Source organism: Dermacentor variabilis, chromosome 5 (genome assembly GCF_050947875.1).
Source record: "Dermacentor variabilis isolate Ectoservices chromosome 5, ASM5094787v1, whole genome shotgun sequence".
Classification (NCBI taxonomy): domain Eukaryota; kingdom Metazoa; phylum Arthropoda; class Arachnida; order Ixodida; family Ixodidae; genus Dermacentor; species Dermacentor variabilis.
Window position 1 is genome coordinate 5,548,639 of NC_134572.1, and position 21,766 is coordinate 5,570,404.

General features: G+C 47.1%; 1 protein-coding gene across 1 annotated transcript in view; it reads right to left on the bottom strand.

Annotated features, from left to right (window-relative positions):
• Positions 1-282: 282 nt before the first annotated feature.
• The window catches only part of LOC142582202 (uncharacterized), a 36,841-nt gene continuing 15,357 nt past the window's right edge, over positions 283-21,766 (bottom strand). The window contains exons 3-6 of the mRNA XM_075691620.1: positions 18,569-18,816; positions 10,673-10,909; positions 7,322-7,860; positions 283-517 (exon numbers count right to left, since the gene is read on the bottom strand). Of these exons, the coding sequence (XP_075547735.1) occupies positions 379-517; positions 7,322-7,860; positions 10,673-10,909; positions 18,569-18,816 (1,163 nt within the window). The 3' untranslated portion in view covers positions 283-378. The remainder of the gene's footprint in view (positions 518-7,321; positions 7,861-10,672; positions 10,910-18,568; positions 18,817-21,766) is intronic.

The following is a 21,766-nucleotide window of genomic DNA, read 5'->3' on the forward strand; positions in this document are numbered from 1 at the left end:
GAATGCGGTAATAGCGCCATGGCTCCATAATGTGGGAACACGCTTACGGTTCATAATGTAGCAGAACCATTCGCTAGTCTTACTTTAGTGAAAATAAAAATACCCTCGAAAGCGTAAGTGATCACAATAACTTATTTATTGCATGCGTTTATCACATAACAGATAAGTAGTTTCGGACGAGATAAAATTGCGCATTAGTGCGGTGTTCACAAAGAGACCGTGTTAGTCCGGTGACCCTTGCACGTTTCTTGCTGCGTACTAGAGCATCGTTAAGCGACAGTTGCGACGTATCTGAAACATGCCCGAAACTGGGGCGCCACCTGTCGCCGAGAGTCAGCAGAGGCCGCTCGCAGGAACGGGCCTCGTACCAGCGCGCGACTAGTCGGCGTGAGCCTTTCCTGGGTAACACTTGAAGCGAGGTTTGCACTTTCCGGGCGAACGCCTGGTAACCGTCCGGCGGGCGGAAAAGTAGCGTGTCATTGGCTCCGTCCTGGTGTAGGCCGACCAATCTGCGGTGCTGCGTTCGTGGAGACCACACTTTTGAGGCAACTGTGCCAAGACACCCGGACGAAGAAAACGCGGGCGCAGCACAAGCGCCGCTTGTCAGCGGCAGGGTGCATTCAGACCCTGACACATACGTAGAAACGCACGAGATATCTTATCGGCGCTTAAACAACCAGCAACCTTGAAATCGTGCGTAAAGAGAGAAAGACCATCAAGAAAGGCCGGAAAATCAACCAGGAAGCACAGAAAATTCATGCAACTTGCAATGTAAGCACGTTGTACACCTTAAAAGGCTCCCGCACCAGCCCTCGGGCTTGGTGAAAGAACAGCCCGGGGATAGCATACGCTGCTGTGAACATCGCAGCCAAGTTTTACAGTCGTGCGCAACGCGTGGAACTCGCAAGCGGAACGCGAACACCCCTTTCTCTCAAACGCTATCTTTTCAACAGAAGCCTGTTGCTTTAGTTCTTAATATAGCGGATTCCCATATGCAGCTACTATTGGCCAATAGCTGACGTCAATCAAGATGGGTGTTTGGATTAGTGTGCTTTTTCCTACTGTTAATGTGTATATTTATTAAAAAAATTAAATTATGGGGTTTTACGTGCCAAAACCACGATCTGATTATGAGGCACGCCGTATTGGGGGACTCCGGAAATTTTGACTACCTGGGGTTCGATAATGTGCCGCTAAATCTAAGTGCCACGGGTGTTTTCGCATTTCGCCCCCATCGGAATGCGGCTGCCGTGGCTAGGATACGTGCATATACTTATTGACGAAGTTGACCAAGTTTTAGTAAACAGGCTGAAGTAAGGGAAAATCTTTGAAATTTCAATAATAAGTACGCACTTCCGGAAGAAGCCCAGCTCGGCCGCGTCCGCCCGCGTCGGCGCCACAGCCGTCGGGTCTCGTTAATTTCGACTCGTCTTGAACGCTCGACCAGCCCCGGACCACGCGAAACCTAGAACACACGCACTATAGCTCTTGCCAGCGCGCGCTCACTCCTGGTCCTAGTTAGACTCCTTGGCAAACTTATTTGATAGCTCTTCAAAACGCGCAAGTTGGATGTGGCTACTATCCGTCGGACAGGCTGGTGAAGGTCAAAGCCGGTCCGCACAACGTAGCGCGGCCAGACGACTATACGAGCGCGAGCACGCATTCAAGCCCTGTCGTGCACAAAGCAAATACTCTGCACTACAGTTGAATAGGCGCCGGTCTGCTGTGTACCGTAATACGGCGGCCGCTAAGCGCATTAAGCGCGCGATAAGCGCTAATGAAGCGCTAAGCGCGTTATCCTGCGCCTAAGCGCTTGGCTTACGTTTGGATAACGTTTGGCGCGTCGTAGCCCCCAAAATCGGAACTAGTAGCTATGTACGCTAACATCCAAAATCAAATTTCAACTGCGCGCCACGGTGACGATCAGTAAGCGCAACCTTGTAGGCACAACCGGCTCCGCCGTAGCCTTCGCAATGCAAGGCATTGAAGAAGGAGCGGAAGCACCGCAAAGGGCGTGTTTGATTGACAATAACTCCGCTTCTGCTGAACGCATTCTAGTACTTTTTGCGGCAGAGTACTCCTGAGATAGCCTATTTTAACTTCAAATCCATTTGTCCCCTTCGACAAATAGTGGTTCAGGGTCCCTTTAAACGCAGCCTGACCAAAGGCTATCGAACAGAAGGTGCTGGTGTTCTGTATTTTGTTTATTTGTTTGTGAATAGAAGAGGGGTCTGATGACACTTCAACGCACCTTGCATGCTAATGCAAAGAATGGAAGCTGGGAGAAAAGTATAGCATCTTGCTACAACACTGACTGGGGGCGCGATTCCACGTTCACGTAACAAAACATCTGTTACCCGCCGTGGCTGCTTAGTGGCTATGGTGTTATTCTGCTAAGCAAGAGGTCACAGGATTGAATCCCGGTCACGGCGGCCGCATTTCGACGGGGGCGAAAACACCCCCGTGCTTAGATTTAGGTGCACGTTAAAGAACCCCAGCTGATCGAAATTATTCCGGAGCCCCCCACTACCGCGTGCCTCATAATCAAATCGTGGTTTTGGCACCTAAAACCCGATAACTTGTTTTTTTAAGCAAGACATACAGAGTTTTACTCCTAATTATTTGATTAAATGAGGTTCGTGTGCGTCAGAATTTCTTCGCTGTTACTCTAGTTACTCGCCAATGCGAAGTGAGAATAGCTCCAACGAGCGTACACCCACTGCTGCATTTATGTACCATCCGCTTCCGCTGGGTGATCTATTAGCGTAGAAAATTTGGAGTGGCGCCCACTCGCGAGTGACGTCACGGCCAGGACGCCGCTCGCTCCGGCTCGCTCGGCTGCCGTGCGAGCTCGTTCCCTTCGTGTATGCTAGGAGTATTGGCAGCTTGAGCCATACTTATTGAAGGATATGTCGGCTTCTTTCTGATGCCATGCCTGAACCAGAGTTCCTTCTTCAAAAGCGCGTGAGACGAGAAAATTTGCGGCGTCAATATCGCAAGCTATGTAGCGTTGAAGGGGTCTACTGGTTTTGCAATGCATACACGCGCCGTGTCTGTCCTTAAATTTTGCGTAAAAGGAATGTCTCCAAATTCAACACGCGAAGCTGTGTATGACGCTTCGCTAAACAGTTAACATTTCCTTCGTACTTAGCTATGAGAGACATTGCATTCTACATGGAAGAAACATCTTGGTGTTTAGTGTCAACATGTTATCCGTGTTAGAAAGGCAGTGCCCAGCGAAGCTGTCATCATTATTCTTATTACTCTGGTGAGTTTTTCTAGTCAGATATGGCCACTTTATTATATATAGAGTAGTTACATGTATAGTTAATTCACAAATGCCATAGTGGCAATCACCTGAAAGAAAATTTTGTGGTTAAGACCGAGAGCCAATCAGTTGCAAGCCATGAAATGTTTCATGGTGGCCCTCAGTAGGATTTATCGAAAATATGGCCCACCCCTCACGCAACTGTAGCAACCGACTGCCGTTACGGCGAGGCACGCATTGTTCGCAAAAGCCATCAGTTCACTACAACTTCAAATTGAAACCACGAAGCCGTTTTTTACAGCGCCAATTCAATGCCTAAAGTATACTCGAGGTACTACAGCACAGCGTGGGGTGCCTAGGAAAGAAAGAAAGCAAGCACCTTCTTCCTCACCATGTTTTGATCTAGCATTGTTCAATTATAAACGGAGAACTATTCGCTTCACGAGTACATAAAAGAAAACCTCGCGAACCTTCATAGAGGGGTATACTGTAAGAGTTCGTCTAGGGGAATGTCAATTTCGGCCACTGCTTACTGGATGTAGTTGTACGAGCGAGGAGGAGGCGAGCGGCCCTAGCCAATCAGCAGCGGCCGAAATGGACAGTCCACTAGGTGGACTCCTACAGAATACCCCCACAGGAAGACACCACAATTCTTGCATATTTCACTTGATTTTTTACTCTTCAGCATCGAATTATGACATATTCAATATGTCCCATACTACTTATCAATGACGCTTCGGCTTCTTTCTGGCTGCAGCCATACGGCCCACAAGGCATATTTCACTAAAATATTTGGGCCGAGCAACCTGTGTCAGTTCGCCAAACAGGTTCGTCATGTATATTCCTCAAGCAACAAACACTAGTAAATTGCTCAAGTGAGTTGAGCGTGTAGCACCGAAACGGGTACATTGGTACATTCCTTTTTGTATTCTGCGAACAGCTGTAAGCCTCAATTACCTTTACTTCAAATTATCGCCACTTAGAATAAACACGTGAAGAACAGCCTAATTTTGAGAAGCAGTTGACGAAGTAAGTGGTGCTGGTAGAACCTAAACTACAGTGCTAATGCTCGTGTTACTGCCGAGCGTTTCTTTGAAGAAGTGCAAAAATTCGATATTATATTATGAACTTCTCGTCGTCAGCAAACCTATTTTAGCGGATTAAAATAAAGGTAACTGTTGTAGAAGTCATATAAAGCCACCGTTTGGGACATACTTGTCGCACCGCGGCAGGCATGGTATCATAACTGGATTATTACATGCTATATTTTTGCGGTTGTGGGGTGGATGACGCGCAGCCTCGTGGGGCGTGGGAACGTGCTCGTTTGTAGTTGACGGAAAACGACGTCTAGTTCTTTCGAGAGCGTGTCGGCTCCCGGCGGATATGGGCAGCGGGATCATCATCATCATCATGGCTACTCCCACTGCAGGGCAAAGGCCTTTCCCATACTTCTCCAATTACCCCGGCCATGAGCTAAGTGTGGCCATGCTGTCCTTGCAAACTTCTTAATCTTATCCGCCCACCTAACTTCCTGCCGCCCCCTGCTATGCTTCCCTTACCTTGGAATCCAGTCCGTAACCCTTAATGACCATCGGTTATCTTCCCTTCTCATTACATGTCCTGCCCATGCTCACTTCTTTTTCTTGATTTCAACTAAGATGTCATTAACTCGCCTTTGCTACCTCCCCCAATCTACTCTTTTCTCATCCCTTAACGTTAACTAAACAACAAATTAACTAAACAACATATTAGGAAGAAACCAAGCTGGCTGTGGCGTGAAGGAAATCTGCATTGACAATGTGCTTCTAACGGTGAACGATTTAGTAGAAGCAATGAATCGGCCCTTCGTCAAATTGGGTCAGGGCGGGGCATGACACTTCCAGAGACTGCGTACGTGTAAACAGCTTGGTGGAGTAAATCATGCTTGCCCCGACAACCGTCTCATGAAATTGAAAAAATAATAAGAAATCTAAAGCACCAAGTCGCTTGTGGTGACGACGAGCTAAAAGTTTTGCCTATTAAGCATGTGGTATGCTTGATAAGCCCCATATTATCGCATATAATAAATCAGATGCTTCTTAGCGGAGATATTCCAGATGAATTGAAGATCGCCAAAGTTACGCCTGTCTACAAAGGAGTTGGTGAGACCAACATTAATAATAGCAGGCCCATTTCAGTTCTGGCAGTGTTTTCAAAGGTATTTGAATACGTCATCAGTCACAGGCTAAGCGGTTCTTTTAAGCACCGAGTAATAACAGAAGCTAAACACGGCTTTCAAGCAAACAAATAAGCAGAGATTGCTCTCGTTGACACAAGGATAAGACCATTGAAAATATAGAAAGAAAGACTGTTCACTCTTGGCTTATTTCTAGATTTCAGCAAAGCGTTCGAGACTGTTCAACATAATATTTTGTTCAGAAAATTAGAAAATTATGGCATTAGAGGAGTGGTGCTAAAACTGATTAAGAGTTATCTAGAGAAACGTTATCAATATGTGGGTACTAACAATTGGTCCTCCAGCAAACTCGAAGTACAACAGGGCGTACCCAAGGGCTCTATTCTGGGACCCCTGCGCTTTCTTGTCTTTATAAAATATATTATAGCAATACATGGATTCCCGCAAATAAAGATGTATGCAGACGATACTAATGTTTTTTCACCCGAGAAACCATGCAATGTTTAGATACCTCTCTTAATGACTACTTGTTACAGTTATCTGCATGCCTTCATAGAAATCGCTTGAGTCTAAATATAAATAAAACAAATTACGTCATTTTCAGGCCAATTAATAAACGTGACTGCTACCCGGTCAACATTAGATTTGAAGGACGCTTACTGGAACAGGTTACTGAACAAAAGTTTTTAGGTGTTTGTTGTAGCCACAACCTCTCATGGAATATTCAAGTTGTTCAACTAAAATCAAGCGTGTCCCGCATCATTGAGTGCATTCACAAAGTGCTACATCTGATACCCAAACCTTTAAAGCAGGCACTATACTATTCACTGGTTTACTCTAGAATGAGCTATGCAATCTTGACTTGGGGAACAACAGCTACTAACTACTACAAACTGAATGTATTACAAAAGCAAATATTGTGCACACTGGAAAATTTTAAAAGCAACAAGCAGTTATTGAAAACACAGTCGTTATTTACCAAATATAACATGTAGAAGGCTGAACAGGTATACTACTTCAAGGTATTGCAATGGATCCATAAATACAAGTTACATAATTCCACAGTGCCAAGCTTAAGTTCATGCAGTACCAAAAACTCAAAGCGAAAAATGCCGCAAGTTAGAACCATCTACGGAAGGCAAGCATAATGTTTTCAAGTAAGCAATGCTCTAAACAGAGAAGACATGCAGGTAGACTTTAATAAAGGTATACATACATTTAAGAAATACTGTAGGAAGTTTCGTGTGAACAGCGACCATTATGTTTGCATTACTGTAAATTACCTCAAAATCTGCGCTTTTTTCTCCCTTGCCATGCTCCTCTCAGTTACTGCAATTTTGATACACAGCTGTGAAATTGTGCTTGGTTTTTGTGTCTATGTTTTTGTGATGAGTGACACGGCTATGAATGATGGTGTTGAACATGCTGACGGGTAACTAAATTGCTGTTCTCTGTATTTATGTTGCAGACATTATGTTGCGTATGTAAATATTTTGTACAAATTATTTGCTGCAATGACTTCATATTCGAGCAGTGACTAGTCGCCTTTTAATATTGCCCACTGTCTGAACTTATGACGTCTGTCTGACTGAACCTTGTTCTTGTATTTTGTCTCTGTATATTGTGCAAGGGGGCCGGGCCCTTGTGGGATGCTCGGTCGCCTTTAGCCTCAGCCCCCTCTTAGACTGTCTGAGGAAGCAATAAAGAAAGAAAAAAAGAAAGAAAGAAAGAAAGAAAGAAAGAAAGAAAGGAAGAAAGACGGCTGCCGTGGCGCCGACGGCGGAAATGCATCTATTGCACTGTTATTGCAATAAAATGTACTCCAAGAAGCCTCAGTTTCAGGTAGAAATCTGCAACAGGAGCGAATGCAGCTCTACCCTGCGCTGATGAAGGCAATTACGGCGTCCGCGAAGGCTCCCGCACCCCGAGGCTCGAGGTAGTCATCAGCGCCGTAATGGAAGGCGGCGTCGAAGTCGTCACTGTGCTGCGGCGCCTGCGGCGGCGTGCCGTTCTCGTGGTCCACCAGCGCGAACTCGTACACGTGCACCAGGGCCGCGTCCGACAGGTACTCAGCGAACGCCAGCGCGGGACACACGTACAGCGCGTCGTCCAGCAGCGCCCCGTAGTGGCGGAACACGCGCTGCGGGTCGTTCAGCGACTCGAGGTCTGTGTGCAGGCTCTCGGCTTCCAAGATCTCCTCGCCGAAGGTGAACGTGAACAGGGCGGAGGCGGTGCTGCGGTGCTGGTCGGGCGTGAAGTGCGCCCACGTGCCGTTCGTCGAGGCGTCCAAGAAGCGCGCGAGGAAGTGCTCGCCCTCGCCCCGAGCGAAGCCCACCAGGACAGACAGCGGCGCGCCAACGTGGCGGCCCGCTGCGCTACCAGAGACCGCAAGGGGCCGCCTCTGGTACGCCAGCACCTGGAGGCGGTGGCAGGGCTTCCCACACTAGCTGGGCCAGGGCGCGCGCGTGCTCCAGAGCGAGACGCACAACGGAAATTATACGGACCCGCCAGGCGTATTTCTGCCGTGGCCGTGAGGTCCCGTAGAAAGTCCGAGAGCGATATCGTCGCTGCGTGCCGTGTGCTGTTCGTGCAAGTGAAAGCGTACGAATGGCGAACGCCGCACAATTTCGCGTGTGCGAGCGAGGAAGGCGGGCCTGGAAGCGTGCCCTCTTCCGTCGCGCGCGTGGCACAGGGGTGAGGTGAGGGAGGGGGAGCTTTCCTGCATATGGCGCGGCCATGCGGGCGCCTTATCTTCAGAGTAGGCTCTACTCGAAAGCGATCTGCGACGCGGCCAAAGTGGGCGCGCGCGCGGGCCTCATCTTCAAAGTGATCTGCGATGTTTGCAGAGGGCGCGTAGTGCGGGTAGCTTCGTATGCCCTGTGCTTTCCACGTTTCGTTCGCTTTGAAGCGAGAGATGCACGAAGGTCAACTCGATCGCTGTTGCTGCCGCGATTTCGCATTACAGCATTTTGACGGCGAGTTTACGCGCTCATCGAGCGAGGTATGTTTATGTTTACCTGTGCGCTCGTGTCACCGTGCTTGTCAATTTATTTAAAACACGTTGGCGGGCTAGTTGGTTCGAATCTCTGATAGAATGTATGAGCGCGACTGAACGAGGACGTAGAAAGAGACACACAAGGGCAGCGCTGTCTCTGTGTGTCAGTTTCTTTCTACGTCCTTCTTCAGTCACGCATACATATTCTGTAATTCTTAATTTAGTTAGTAAGCGAATGCTTACAAGTTTATACGGCCGATAAATCTACTATCCTTACTTTGTATAGCTAATAATTGTAAGCTTTGTATAATTTGCTATCGCAATCGGCGCTTCGCCTTTCGGACGAAACTGCGACATTTCCTTTTTCTTTGTTCATTTTGTTGTCTACCCCTTGTGTAATAATCCCACAAGGTTCTTTTAAACTTATTAAAGGGAAGTAGCTACAGTGGTGACGTGCACGACACTGGCCATGGATACTTGAGCAATTTTGCAACAGCAGAGTTGAATATTCGTTTGGCAAGGGTGCTATGTACTTTGCACTACGCTCAAGCAACCGTACCTAAGCTTGCACAATGCCTGGTGCTCTTTTGCACTTTTCAATTCCGGTGTGCGCCAGCAGGTGCCGGTTAATAAATCTGCACATTGTGGTCGAAGTTAGAGGCGCTTACAGTACATGCGGCTGGTAAATCTATAACCTAGGAGAACATCGTTTATATTTAACACACAGCTATGTGCAACTGTAGTCGGGTACAAGTTTATACAAAAGGGGAGGCCCCGCCCAGGTGACCGAAGCGCGACAGTCGATTGCCTCCGCGACTAAAATAGTGCCGCTCAAAAAACCGAGCTTCTAAAAAGCGTAATTTTCGGTATAAATAAATACATTTGTATTTGCGTTACTGGTTTGGCAGAGCTCTCGTAATTGGAATGCTACAATACATGCCGGATCACGAAAGGAAAATAATCGCGTGCCTTCTACAGCGCTGCGCGTCGTCTGCTTTTTAGCTTCATTGCGAGGGAGGAAAGAAGAGAGAGGGCAGCTCTGCATGAGGCTTTTGCGCTGGCTTACGTGTACACGGCGCATTTACTACTCGCTTTGTGGTCTTAATCGGTTGTTATTTAACAAGCACTTAAAAAAACAATGAATTTATTGAAACCATTACAAACCATGAGGAGACGATCGTCACAGGAAAGGTATAAAAATGCTTCATTCACCGTTTTATATAAATACTCTTGGCTTTAAATAGCATAAAATTTGTATTTCTTCGTTTTGCGTTTCACACACTTACCTTCAAGAATGTGATAGGTTTTTTTCTTTCGTTCCTTATCACGTTTTTGTTCCTTTTTTGTACAGTGACACAGTGCACGAATACACCCGCCGCTAACATTAGGCACCAGAAACACCACGGAAAAAAAACAAAAACACGCAGGATGTTTGTTTGCAGTGATGTGTCGTCGCGGGAACCTGTTTCCAGACGAAGCGTACGTCAGCGATGCTCGCTGCAATCTTTCGTCGCCAGGTGATCACGGCTCAGAATAAACGCACGCGGCACAAATGGTGCATCTTAAGCTCGCAATAATATTTCCGGCGTGGTAGACCACCACAACCAGTTTGGAAATCCCCTCTGGCGAGGGACAGACGCACACGATTGGCGTGAATCGTCGCAAGTCGAAGCGCGGGCGGCCATCGGCGGGGTCACCAGCCGTCCGGCTCATGGCGTCAGAGTGTGCACCCATTGGTGGAGGCTCTTGTGCATCCGCCTTGTATGATTAAACGCCCCTTTTTTCTAAAGTTGTACCCGACCATAGGTCGCACAAGCAGTGCCGTAGCAACGGGGGGAGGGGGGGGGGGGCCATTGTCCCCGGGTGCACGGGGCCACTTGCGGGGGGGGGGGGAGGTGTCATATACGTCTGAAAACACTGGGAAATTGCCGATATCCTCGCCTTCCTCGACTAGACCCGGGGGGGGGGGGGAGGGAGTGAGAAGACCTACGGGCCCCGGGTGCCAGACGACTTAGCTACGCCACTGCACACAAGGGGACTCGAAAACAGCGTCTCATTATAATGCACGCTGATGGCTGGTACCACGTATATGACGAGACACGGGGCTATGTAAGAATATCGATAATATGTCAAAGCAGCTAACTGGATCGCAGTATGGGCAGCATTTATAATACCTGAGCTAAAACTTATCCACCAAAATTCTAAGATGTTCGCGGGAAGCGCATCTGCCTACCTTGGGGTCAACGGGCACCAGCGGATCACCGTACGTGGGCAGGAACGGACTCAAAGTCTGCGCGAAATAGTCGTCCACGGGCAGTGCCACCAGTGCCGCTGCGAGCGCCGCCTGGAGGCAGGCCAAGGCGCGACGCTCGTCTTCGGCCTCGTCAGGTGACGCGCACAGCTTGGCCACACTGAGCCGCACGTTCTCGGCGTCCGCGCACTCCCCCAGGCAGGACAGCGGGGACCCACCCTGCAGTTTCACGTTTTGTGCGTGGCAAAGATGTCGCGGAAGCTTCTAGGAATTGAAACGGAGGAACGTAGATTATAAGAGTGAACGGACGGGCCACGAGCATGCACGAATTGCAAAATATTATTACGCAAGAGGCAAGAAGACACCATGATACAAGTCCTGATCGCAGAAGTGGTTTTTCTCGGGGAATCCAGCCGACTTGCGTTCCACAGAAATTACGTCTTCGCCCCACATGGCAACACCCAGCCTGGCTAAAGCCTGCCCTCATAGGACTTAGAGCCCGGAGGGGGGCGGGGAGAGGGGTCTATTCCTTTCGAACCGGTTTCCCCCTTCACGGGAAGCGAATCGTGTCGTTGCACCTTTATCCCACATCGGCGGTAAAGTTCGAACGTTCTTTCTGCGGCCTCCTTCAAGGGACACTGAAGCGAAACAATAAATCAGTTTAGACTAACGAAGCATTGCTTGGGAACCGTGCAGGCAGTCATTTCAAAATAATAGTTTGATTATTACATGAGAAAATGAAGGTCCAAGTATCAGTATTAGAATTTCGCGCCAAAACCCCAGCGCCCGTACGTCAGCGTGACGTCAGGGATTCCAAGGTATGTTTTCGCATTTGGGCCGTGTTCACTGAATAAAGGTTCCCGAAACTTGCCATGTTTATTATTTGGTTCCTTAAGAACACAATGTAGTCAATCTGTACCACTATATATAATTAGTAGGCCCTAGAAGATGCCATAAAAATCCAAGACGTCACAGCCACCAGGTGCGGGAACTTAAGTAGGCGTCGCCACCCGTATTTCGTTCTTGCGATTTTTCTGGCTTACCAAACGTATTATCGTTGTAAGAGTGGTGTCTTTGGTGTTGTAGAACGGTAATTTACTGATGCAGTAGAAATCATATTTCACTTTAGTGTACCTTTAAAAATCAGTTCTCGATATCGAGGGACGAAGTGCCCGTATACAGGGTGTCCCAACTATCATGCAACAAGATTTTAAAAAATATGCAAATGTCACGTAGTAATGTTATTTGCCGTCACTTCGAGGTCCTCACATTTTTCACATTCTGCCTAATTACATAATTAGCCTAATAACTAATGAACTTCTCAAATATTGTACTTATATGAAAAGTGCCAATGAAAAAATTGTAGAGCAACATAAAGAACTCCCGATACAGTATTCTGCTGCTCTATATGCTACATAGAAGTATTTCATTGCGATAGCAATTATATGGACACCCCAGGCGCGTTTCTGCCGTCGGCGACGCCGTGAGGTTCCGTATAAAGTCCAAGGGTGATAACACCGTCGCCACGCGCCGTATGCTGCATGTGCGAGTGAAAGCGTGCGAGGGTGAACGGGCGAACGCGGCTCAATCTCGCGTGTGCGAGCGAGGAAGGCGGGCGCGCCCTTTCCTGTCGCGTGCGAGGCACGGGGTAGAGGCGATGCGAGGGGGGACCTTGTTCACCAGCAGGCTGCTCCTTACGACGCGGCCGTGCGGGCCCCGTATCTTGAAAGCGATCTGCGACGTGGCCAAAGTGCGTACCCGCGCGGGCCTTATATTCAAAGCAATCTGCAATGTTTGCAGTGTGCTCGTAGCGCCGGTAGCGTCGTATGCGCTGTGCTTTCGATGTTTCTTTCGCGTTGAAGCGAGAGATGCACGAATATCCATTCGATCGCTGCTGCTGACTCAATTCCTCCCTCGAGCATTTTGACAGCGAGCTTCCGCGCTCATCGAGCGGTATGTGTTCATGTTTACCTGTGCGCGCGTGACACCGTGCTTGTTAATTCAGTTAAAACACGTTGGCGGGCTAGGTGGTTCGAATCTTTGATAGAATGTATGAGCGCGACTGAACGAGGACGTAGAAAGAGACACACAGGGGCAGCGCTGTCTCTGTGTGTCTGTTTCTTTGTACTTCCTCGTTCAGTCGGGCTTACATGTTTATCATTGTTAATTTAGTTAGTATTTAAGTGAATGTTTACAAGTTCATACAGCCGATAAAACTACTATCCTTACTTTGTATAGCTATCTGATAGTTTTCTGTCACAATCGATGCTTCGCCTTTCGGGTGAAACTTTGACTTTTTTCCCGAGTGCGAAAAAACCGCGATTACACGCAAAGTGCCTCGAGCGGCCAGTCGCGCGGCAACTTTACGTGTATTCCCGGCCTTCTTTCACGCTCGGAAAAACACTTTGATGTAGCACGTATTGAGCAACAGAAAGCTGTATTGGGAGTTCCTTCTAGATTCAAGTAGTTCAATGTTAGCATTCATGAGTTCAGAAACAGAATCAGCGTCCCAGAATTTAGAACAGGTAAACCTCACGGCTTTTCAGTGAATCATTTCTAACTCTATAATGTTAAGTTTATTATAAGTATCCCAAACAATAGAACAATATTCAAGCTTAGGTCGTATGAACGTGAAATAGCCAAGAAGTTTGACTTTAGGAGGATAATTTCGAAGTTAAAGTTTTAAGTAACAAAGTTTGAGGAAAGCAGGCGAGGAAATGTCAGTGGGCTGATTCCAAGAGAGGTCATTAGCGATTGCCGCTCCTAGGTACTTGCAACAGTTAACCTGTTCCAGAGGAACGGAATTGTCAGGTTATAAGTATATTTAAGCGCAGTTTCTTTATGCGTTACACAAAGGAACAGTTTTGTTGGTATGAACAGTCATGACAGAATTTGTACCACTTATATGCATTAGCAAGGTTAGAATTGAACTCAATGTGATCGTTTACATTTCTGATATTACGAACCAAGACAACATCATCCGCAATATCATTCGTGAAGGTACCGTAGCAGTCTTTGACTTTGGGACCTTCGTCTGCATATTGAATCTTACCAATGCATTGTATTTAAAGAATAACAAGCTGAAACTGATACTGAAATAACCTAATTAATTACACAGACAACGTAACTTATGTATAGAAGAAACAACAAGAGTTGCAGAATACTTTCTTGAGACACACCTGATATCACAGGAAGACTGCAGGAACCACAACCGTCAACTGAAACAAACTGCGTTCGGTTACGCATGTAACCAGAAATCCAAGAGACTAGAATGCCAGGAACGTTTATATTAATGAAATTACTGTGCAATTTCACAGGAATGATTCTGTCAGAGGCTTTGCTAACGTCTAAATATATTGCGTCAATCGGTCCATTATTACCGATGCATGCTGCAAATGAATGAACTACTGTGACCGATTGTGTCGTTGCAGAGAAATTTCTTCTGAATCCGTGCTGTAAGCTCGATAACATAGAGCTTTCCTCGAGAAATTCCGCTATGCGTTTAGCTATAACATGCTCCAATAAGTTAATACAAGAAGTGAAGAGATTGGGTGACAATTTTCTAATAACAAGCGGACACTTTCCTAATACATGGGTATAACGTGAACTGTCTTCCATTCATCAGATAATGTCGCAGTTAATAATGAACATGGAAACAAATTCACAAGAAATTGAGCAATCGTTTCGGTATAACGATGAAGAAAGATATTGGGTAAACCGTCAGGACCACAAGTCGATTTTGTTTTTAGGTTTAAGAGCATCACGACTACACCGTCGTATATAAAAAAAAATGAGCTTCCGATGCTAAAAATGTCCCATGACGCAGAATCGCGCGTGTGCTTACTTTAGAAAACACACGAGGAAAATAATCATTGCTGCGCGATAACCTTTCGATCTGTAACAGAGTTAGCATCAAGCGTAATCTGCTTCCCGTACTTGTCGGCAGCGCTCAAGTAATCCCAAAATATGTTTTATTCTTTTTTCATAAAGTTGGGTAATGCTGTTGTGATAAAGAAGCCCTTAGAATCATTTACTGCACCTATGTGAGTGTTTCAGATATAATTAATTACAATAGGATCGAGAGTAGAATTTTTAGCCCGTTTTAGTTTCCGTTTTAAATGAATAATATTTCGCGTTACTCAGGGTGCAATTTTGTGCACTCTCTTTCAGTTGTGTGGTATAAACGTATTCAAACAATAACTGCACATAGCGGACCTTTTCCATAGCAAAGATGCATCATCTTGCTTTTCAGCCAGTTCAATCAGGCAATTCTTTATATACGCAATCACAGAAACATCATCAGCTCTTTCTTAATAGCGTATATTACTAGTTCTATGTGGAACAGACTTCACTAGAGGAATTGATGTATATACCAGACAGTGGTCCGATAAACCTTCTGCAACAATAATGGTGTGCTGTGTAATTTCACGGCTTATAAAGGCCAAATCTAAGGTCAAGCTTGATGAACCTTGGATGTGAGCGGGCGTTTTAACAATTTGAACCAGGTTATGAGTCAGAATAATATCATGTGCAATATTCACATTTCTTTTGAACCTGCTTGTTCCTTGTATTCACTCCCAATCAACGCTGGATCAATAAAAATCACCGAGCAAAAAAAAAATACTTAGTTTGACAGAAGTAAATACACTGTCGTAATTTAATTAGCTAATCAGCAGTAGAGTTAGGTGGCCTGTAGCATGGTATCAGTGCGAAGCAGAGAACACAGCGAGATATCTTCATGCATAAACACTCCAGATCGCGAAAGTCGTCGAGTATTACGGCCTCAATCGAAAATTCAACAAGAACTGCTACACCGGGCCACCACTAGTTTCTCTGTCTCTGCGAAGCACTTTATCAGAAGAACGAGACTATGCCGTCACCTATGTCGCTGTGCAGCGAAGTTTCAAGGACTGAAATATGAAGGTCATGCCCAATTAGCTTTAATTCCAGACTGTCTTTTTTGCGAATAATACTGCGGTCATTAATATCTAACGATCTCAGGTACTTTTCTTTGCCTTAACATCAGTAAAACGATCGGCCGTTTCACTCTATTGACCTGGATTCTGGGGTTCTGCGTGCCGAACCCATGATTTCATTATGAGGCACGCCGTAGTGGGGGAGCGCAAAATAATTTCGACCACAAGGGGATCGATCGTTACCCATGCACGGGCGTTTTTTTCCCCCCATTTCGCCCCCATTTAATCCCAGCCACCTTTGCGACCTCGTGCTCAGCGGCGCGACACCATAGCCGCGAATTAGCCACCGCGGTGGGTCGGCCATTTCACTGCAGAAATGTGACGAAGTTCTTGTTTGGTTACTCCTCAAGTTTTGTGCTGCGTGTGCATGCGTCAGGGGAGGTTTGGTTTGCTGTTATCGTTTATTTTTGGCCCGTTTTTTGGGCAGTAGCACCATCATTTTTGTTATCCTATACACGGTGCGCATTATTGATATACAGTTTGTCATCAGTTCTAGCTTTGATACAGGCACGCGTTGACACTCTGTTCCACGACTTCACGAGCACATTCAATAACGCATCACATAACCGGATATTCCTAAAAATGAGGCCGTTAAACATTCATTATGTCATATTCGAGTGCATATGCAACTTTCTAAGCTACCGAATTCTTCTAAGCAAGTTCTAAGCAATTAACCAAGGGTCCCGCTGCAGTCTTTGACTTTGGGGCCATCGCCTGTGCCTTATCGCTAGCCCCATACACTGCATTTACAGAATTATAAACTGAATCTGAACCGCAAACCATTCGTCTACGCCTATGTGACAACTGTCATTCCCATTCTTCCGCTGGCAGTTCTGCATTATACTTGCGAATACGTTAGCTCTGACTCCGTGACCTCCTCCGTTAGCACCTGAAAATATAGTCAGGAATTAGTCTGTCCGCTGATCTCTCTCGGCTCACACACACAGGCCAAAACATGACAAATGAAGCTAACCGGGTTCTCAGTTATACCTTCGCGTAATTGGAGCTTCTGTAAATCCCTAAAGGGAGCCATGTACAGTAACTGTAGCCGTAATGTGCTCCATACATCAAATATGATTTTACTGCTCCCTCGTATACGCATGTGCTCCTTGGGATAATTATCAATCTAACCATGGCAACATGTTTGAGACCAGTGCATAGCCATGCAGTACTATTCATTTTCTCTATCCACGCACGTCTAGCTCGTTGGTACTCATATCGCAAGCCAATCTTCCCGGCCTTGCACCATACCACTAGGTCACCGCCCGTCTCTTCCACAAATCCTCTCACACATCACCTGCACAAGTGCCAGCCTAGACCGCCACTCAAGCCGCACCATACGTAGACGCGTATACCCACGTCCAAACAGTATACGGCTTCTCGTCTACTGTTCTACATGCTTCCTCGTATTTCATCGAGACGTCATTGTCGTAATAACTTTGCTGTCAATGCCGTGATTTAATCAAATGCCGCCCACTTGAAGCGCGTGACCGGAGAGATAATCTGCGAAAGGCAACCTGCCCCTCGTGTGGCACTCCTCATCGGGAGTAAATGTGCGCCTTGTTCGCGACAGGCGTCGACTTGCTTGCCTGCAGCACGGCTCTGGAGAAGAGCGAGACGCCACCGAGCGGGGAGAGGATGTGGAGGCCGGCGCTGATGGCGCCCGCGTCGACGCCCCAGAGGACGAGGTTGCGCGGGTCCCCACCGAAGGCGGCCGCATTTCGCTTGAGCCACTGCAGGGCCAGGTGCTGGTCCCAGAGACCCTGGTTGCCAGGGAAGCTGGACACGTTGCCGAACAGGAAGCCGAACACCCCCAGTCTGCGATTACAACGGGAACGCTATAGAGGCGTCGTACCATGCAAAGGTAGAAGGAAGCGCGACCCGCCGTCACTGCTTGCTTGGTGGCTGTGGTGTTGGGATGCAAAGCACGAGGTCGCGGCATCGAATCCCGGCCATGGCGGCCACATTTCGATGGGGGCAAAATGCGAAAACACCCGCGTATTTAGCTTTGTGTGCACGCTAAAGAACGTCAGGTAATCCAAATTATTCCAGAGTCCCCCACTACGACGCGCCTCATAATCAGATCGTAGTTATGGCACGTAAAACCCCATAATTTCAAGGAAGCGAGCAAAGACCATGTGCTCGTTAGAAAGCACTTCGGTTGCTATGAATTTGCTATGGAGACGCAAGAACACGAAGAATCAAGGGAGAGACTCCTTTTCTTATCACACGTTGCATATAGCCTCTACATTGGCGGCCTACTGGAGCAGCATACGAATGACCAGTTTACCGCTCGCAAGATCACGTACGCCAACAAAACCTGCGGTTGATAGCACATTTTAATTTCGCCGCCGCCCGTGAGTGGATCTGGCCAGCACTGCCAGGTTGTTTCACAAATGACCAAGAAAGGGCCGCCGCCATCGTATGCCTTGCACATGTCATGAGGATGCTGTGGCTCTCACCGGCAGCGTGTGTTTTCTCCCTTGCTTTCTATACTTACACGTTGCAATTAAAATTAAGATAAATTTTTCTTGCGCTATCCTTCGCATCGCTGCCTGTTGGCTTCATGTACTTGTTGACAGAGGCATGTGAGAAGTTATGGCATGTGTCTGTGAACTACTGCAAGACACTCCATCAGTATGATAAGCGCCGAACCAAAACTGGTCCCACATTCATAAGGAATCTGTCTCTCCTTTAAAATGCGCGAGTACCTCCTCATTTATCACGGCGCGGTTTCTGCTGAGTGCAGCGTACAATGCCAGGTTTCAAATCATTCGTTCTCGGTATGCGATAGCCACCGTGGCAGCAGATGTTTGCCGTTCTCTCCTGAAAGGCGTCGTGTGGCCAGCTCAGAGCAGCGCGAAATCTGCGAAACGCCATCGCGCTCGCCGCATCACAGAACCTGTAGTTCGGTACAGCGACGACGCAGTCGCAGCGCGTGGCCATCCTGGCTCCGTCGTACTGCCGCAGCCTGTTGGAGCCGTGCGTGAAGTGTCCGCCGTGCAAGAGTACCACCACTGGCCTCAGCTTGGCCGGGCTCAGTCCCGGAGTCCATATGTTGACGTGTAGGCAGTCCTCGGTCCAGTCTGGTCCCAGCTTGCCTTGCGGACGCTCTGAGGCCCGCAGCCATTGGGGTGGACAGGGTGGCGCCTGCGAATAGAAAGCAAGTTTGCATTGCAGGCTGTGGACAAACCGCAGCGGTTGCTCGACATTACAACGACTGTGTTGCGTGAAATCCCAATCGCACGTACGATCGGTCGGTGTGAGAGATACGCTTTAACATCATCAAACCAGCGTTCTCATTATTTCTTGTTGTAATTGTATTTCTCTATAGTGATTCTACATGCACTGGTGTTTGCATTACAGATTGCTATGCTATATATTTTATTCATGCATTGTCACTGCTCTGTGTATTCGAATCTGTGCCACTTCATGTGGTATATTCCAACAGCAGTATTATGCACTGGAATGCTGTGATTAATTATTAAGCCGAACGCATTAGATGGCTCATGAGTCGGAAATTCGACCGTTCGGCGTTATGCCACCAATATTCAATGGCATCAAAAGGGGCGTCGCGACCCTCAACCTTTGGTGGTCGAAGGTCGGACTACGCTTCAGCCTCTGTAGAGTATGCTAAAGTGACTGCCACTTTTGGCACTGTCATTGTTTTTTTGTTATATTTCAAGTTTGTTTATGTATGTCTCGATGACACTGATGCTGCAAGTCAAAGAAAAAAAAACAATGCGTCTTTCGTTCGGGGAGGAGGAGGAGAAAGTCAGTCAAGTATGCCCTAGCTCTTTCTTTGTACCGCCCCCAACGACAGCGATTGTAAATAAAGTTGTTGTTGTTGTTGTTGCTGTTATTATTATTATTATTATTATTATTATTATTATTATTATTATTGTCGCCATAGTAGGCGTAATCTGTGCACATCTCAGCGTACGTAGCAAGAAAGATATGCTTTGGTCATCGACGGCGATTCGACTCGCGATTCGCTGTCATCAGCAGGAGGTGTGACACGCGAGGGAAGTATTGTCTCGCGTATTCTTCTAATCACGGACAAGGTCTACTGGTTTAGACTCCAAGCGTTCCGGTCTTCAAGCATCCAGCCACGGTAGCAACTCGGCCGTCCTGCCTGACGCTTTCACAGTTTGTAATATTTTTTAAGATTAAGAGAGAAGCCTGTGCTTTATCAAAGACCTTAGCATATTTCTGAATAAAGCATCGTTCTATAATGTAGAGCCAAGATTAGCATGCAAGTCCTAAAGAAAGATGACCAGTTATGTCGCACAATAAAAGTCCTTAAACCTGGTAATTAAATTAATTAATACCGATTTAATAAGGTAAACATTTTCATACCAATAATTAAATTCCGCCAGAAGAAAATAAGAACGTTCATATTGCAGATTGAATCATAATAAGTGGCAAAAATCAGGAATGTGTGGATTGTTTTGTAAATACTGAATCATTTTTTAGATTAAATTCTGAGGTTTTACGTGTCATAACCACTATATGATTGTCGGGCACGCCGTAGGAGGGGGGGGGGGGGAACTCAGGATTAATTTTGACCACTTGGGGTTCTTTAAAGTGCGCCTAAATCTAAGTCAAACTGATCGCAGACACATTCACTCTAGCTTAAAGGAGGCATCGTATAAGCGCTTTCCAAGCATAGAGCAAGGCCGCTTCCAAGGTCGCCTGTTTTACGCGCGGCTCAGAGCCACATTGTTCCGGCGGCCCGTCTCGCCACTCTGAGGATTTGCCATTTGAGCGAAAGTCTCTGCCAATGCAGCCTCCTCAAGTAAAACTCTTGCTTGAGCTAGTTGGCTCATGCTTGAATTAGTAAAGGCAAGGCGCAGAAGACCAGTGCTCAAGAAGAACACAAACGACAGGACCGCCGATCCTGTCGTTTGTGTTCTTCTTGAGTCACGGTCTTCTGCGCCTTGCCTTTAATAATTCAAGCAGCCTCCTCGCACGTGACATCTCAGGCTTGGGCGGCGCATCAGTATCAGTTACGTTTCGTTCGGAAAGACTTCTCCGATGCCTGAGGCAGGCAGACGCGATCGTAAGCTGTTTGGTGTACTTCCGTTCATACGCGACCAGTGCATTGCCGGTAAGCGCTGAAAGCTTTTTCTCTCATTTTTCTTTCTTTTTCCGCACTACTTTTAAGTGTTGTTCAAATTTACCGTAAATATATCATGTATCTAGCCACGTTCATGGCTGCATGCGTACGGGAGACGCATGCGATGCAGACGTACGATGTTAGAACCATTGAGAAATACTGTGTTGTGCCATCTCTTGCGATCAGCAAAACCCGTATACCGCAGATAATTCAAGCATGTTTTCAGGCACGAAGCATCCTCCGGGCTGCAATTCTCAAAAATAAGGTGGCCTGACAGCTCGCAGTGTTATCTGATAGAATCAGCTTGGATGTTCAGTTGCCACAGTCAGAAGTTCGAATCCTCGCTTTTTTTTTTTTGAAGGCGGGAAACTTGAATTCACCTCCCCCAGTACACTACACCTCCCGGCTTTGAGGGGCGCCTGACACCGGCAGAAACGCCGAGAGCAAGTGGGGCTATACTAATCCAGATACAAACAAATTAGGAAGACCCACTAAGCTTCAACAAGACACTCCCTCACCAGAACAGGAATTGGCCTCCCTGGTGCAGTATTCGGCCACTCTCTCGCAAATGACTCATTCGATCAACGAATGGCCCTCAGTCCCCAGCAGATGCGGAGCACCTGACCAAGGCGGCGGTCAGACCTGTAATGCAGCAGAGGGTGCTAGGAATCTCTGGTTCGGGACAGGCCGCCAATGGAAACTGACTCTCTCAACCTTTAACAGCCGAGCTCTGTCGAGTGAGGCTAGCTTAGCAGGACTCTTTAAGGAACTATCACACGTTGTTTGGGATATTATCGCCCTTAGTGAGATTAGAACTGGTGAGGCTTATACATTGCTAAATAACGGCCATGTCCTCTGCTATAGGGGTCTCCCTGATAAGAAGCAAAACGGGGTAGGATTCCTAATCCACGAGGACATAGCCGGCAACATTGACGACTTCTACAGCATTGACGAGAGGTTAGCAGTAGTCGTAATCAAACT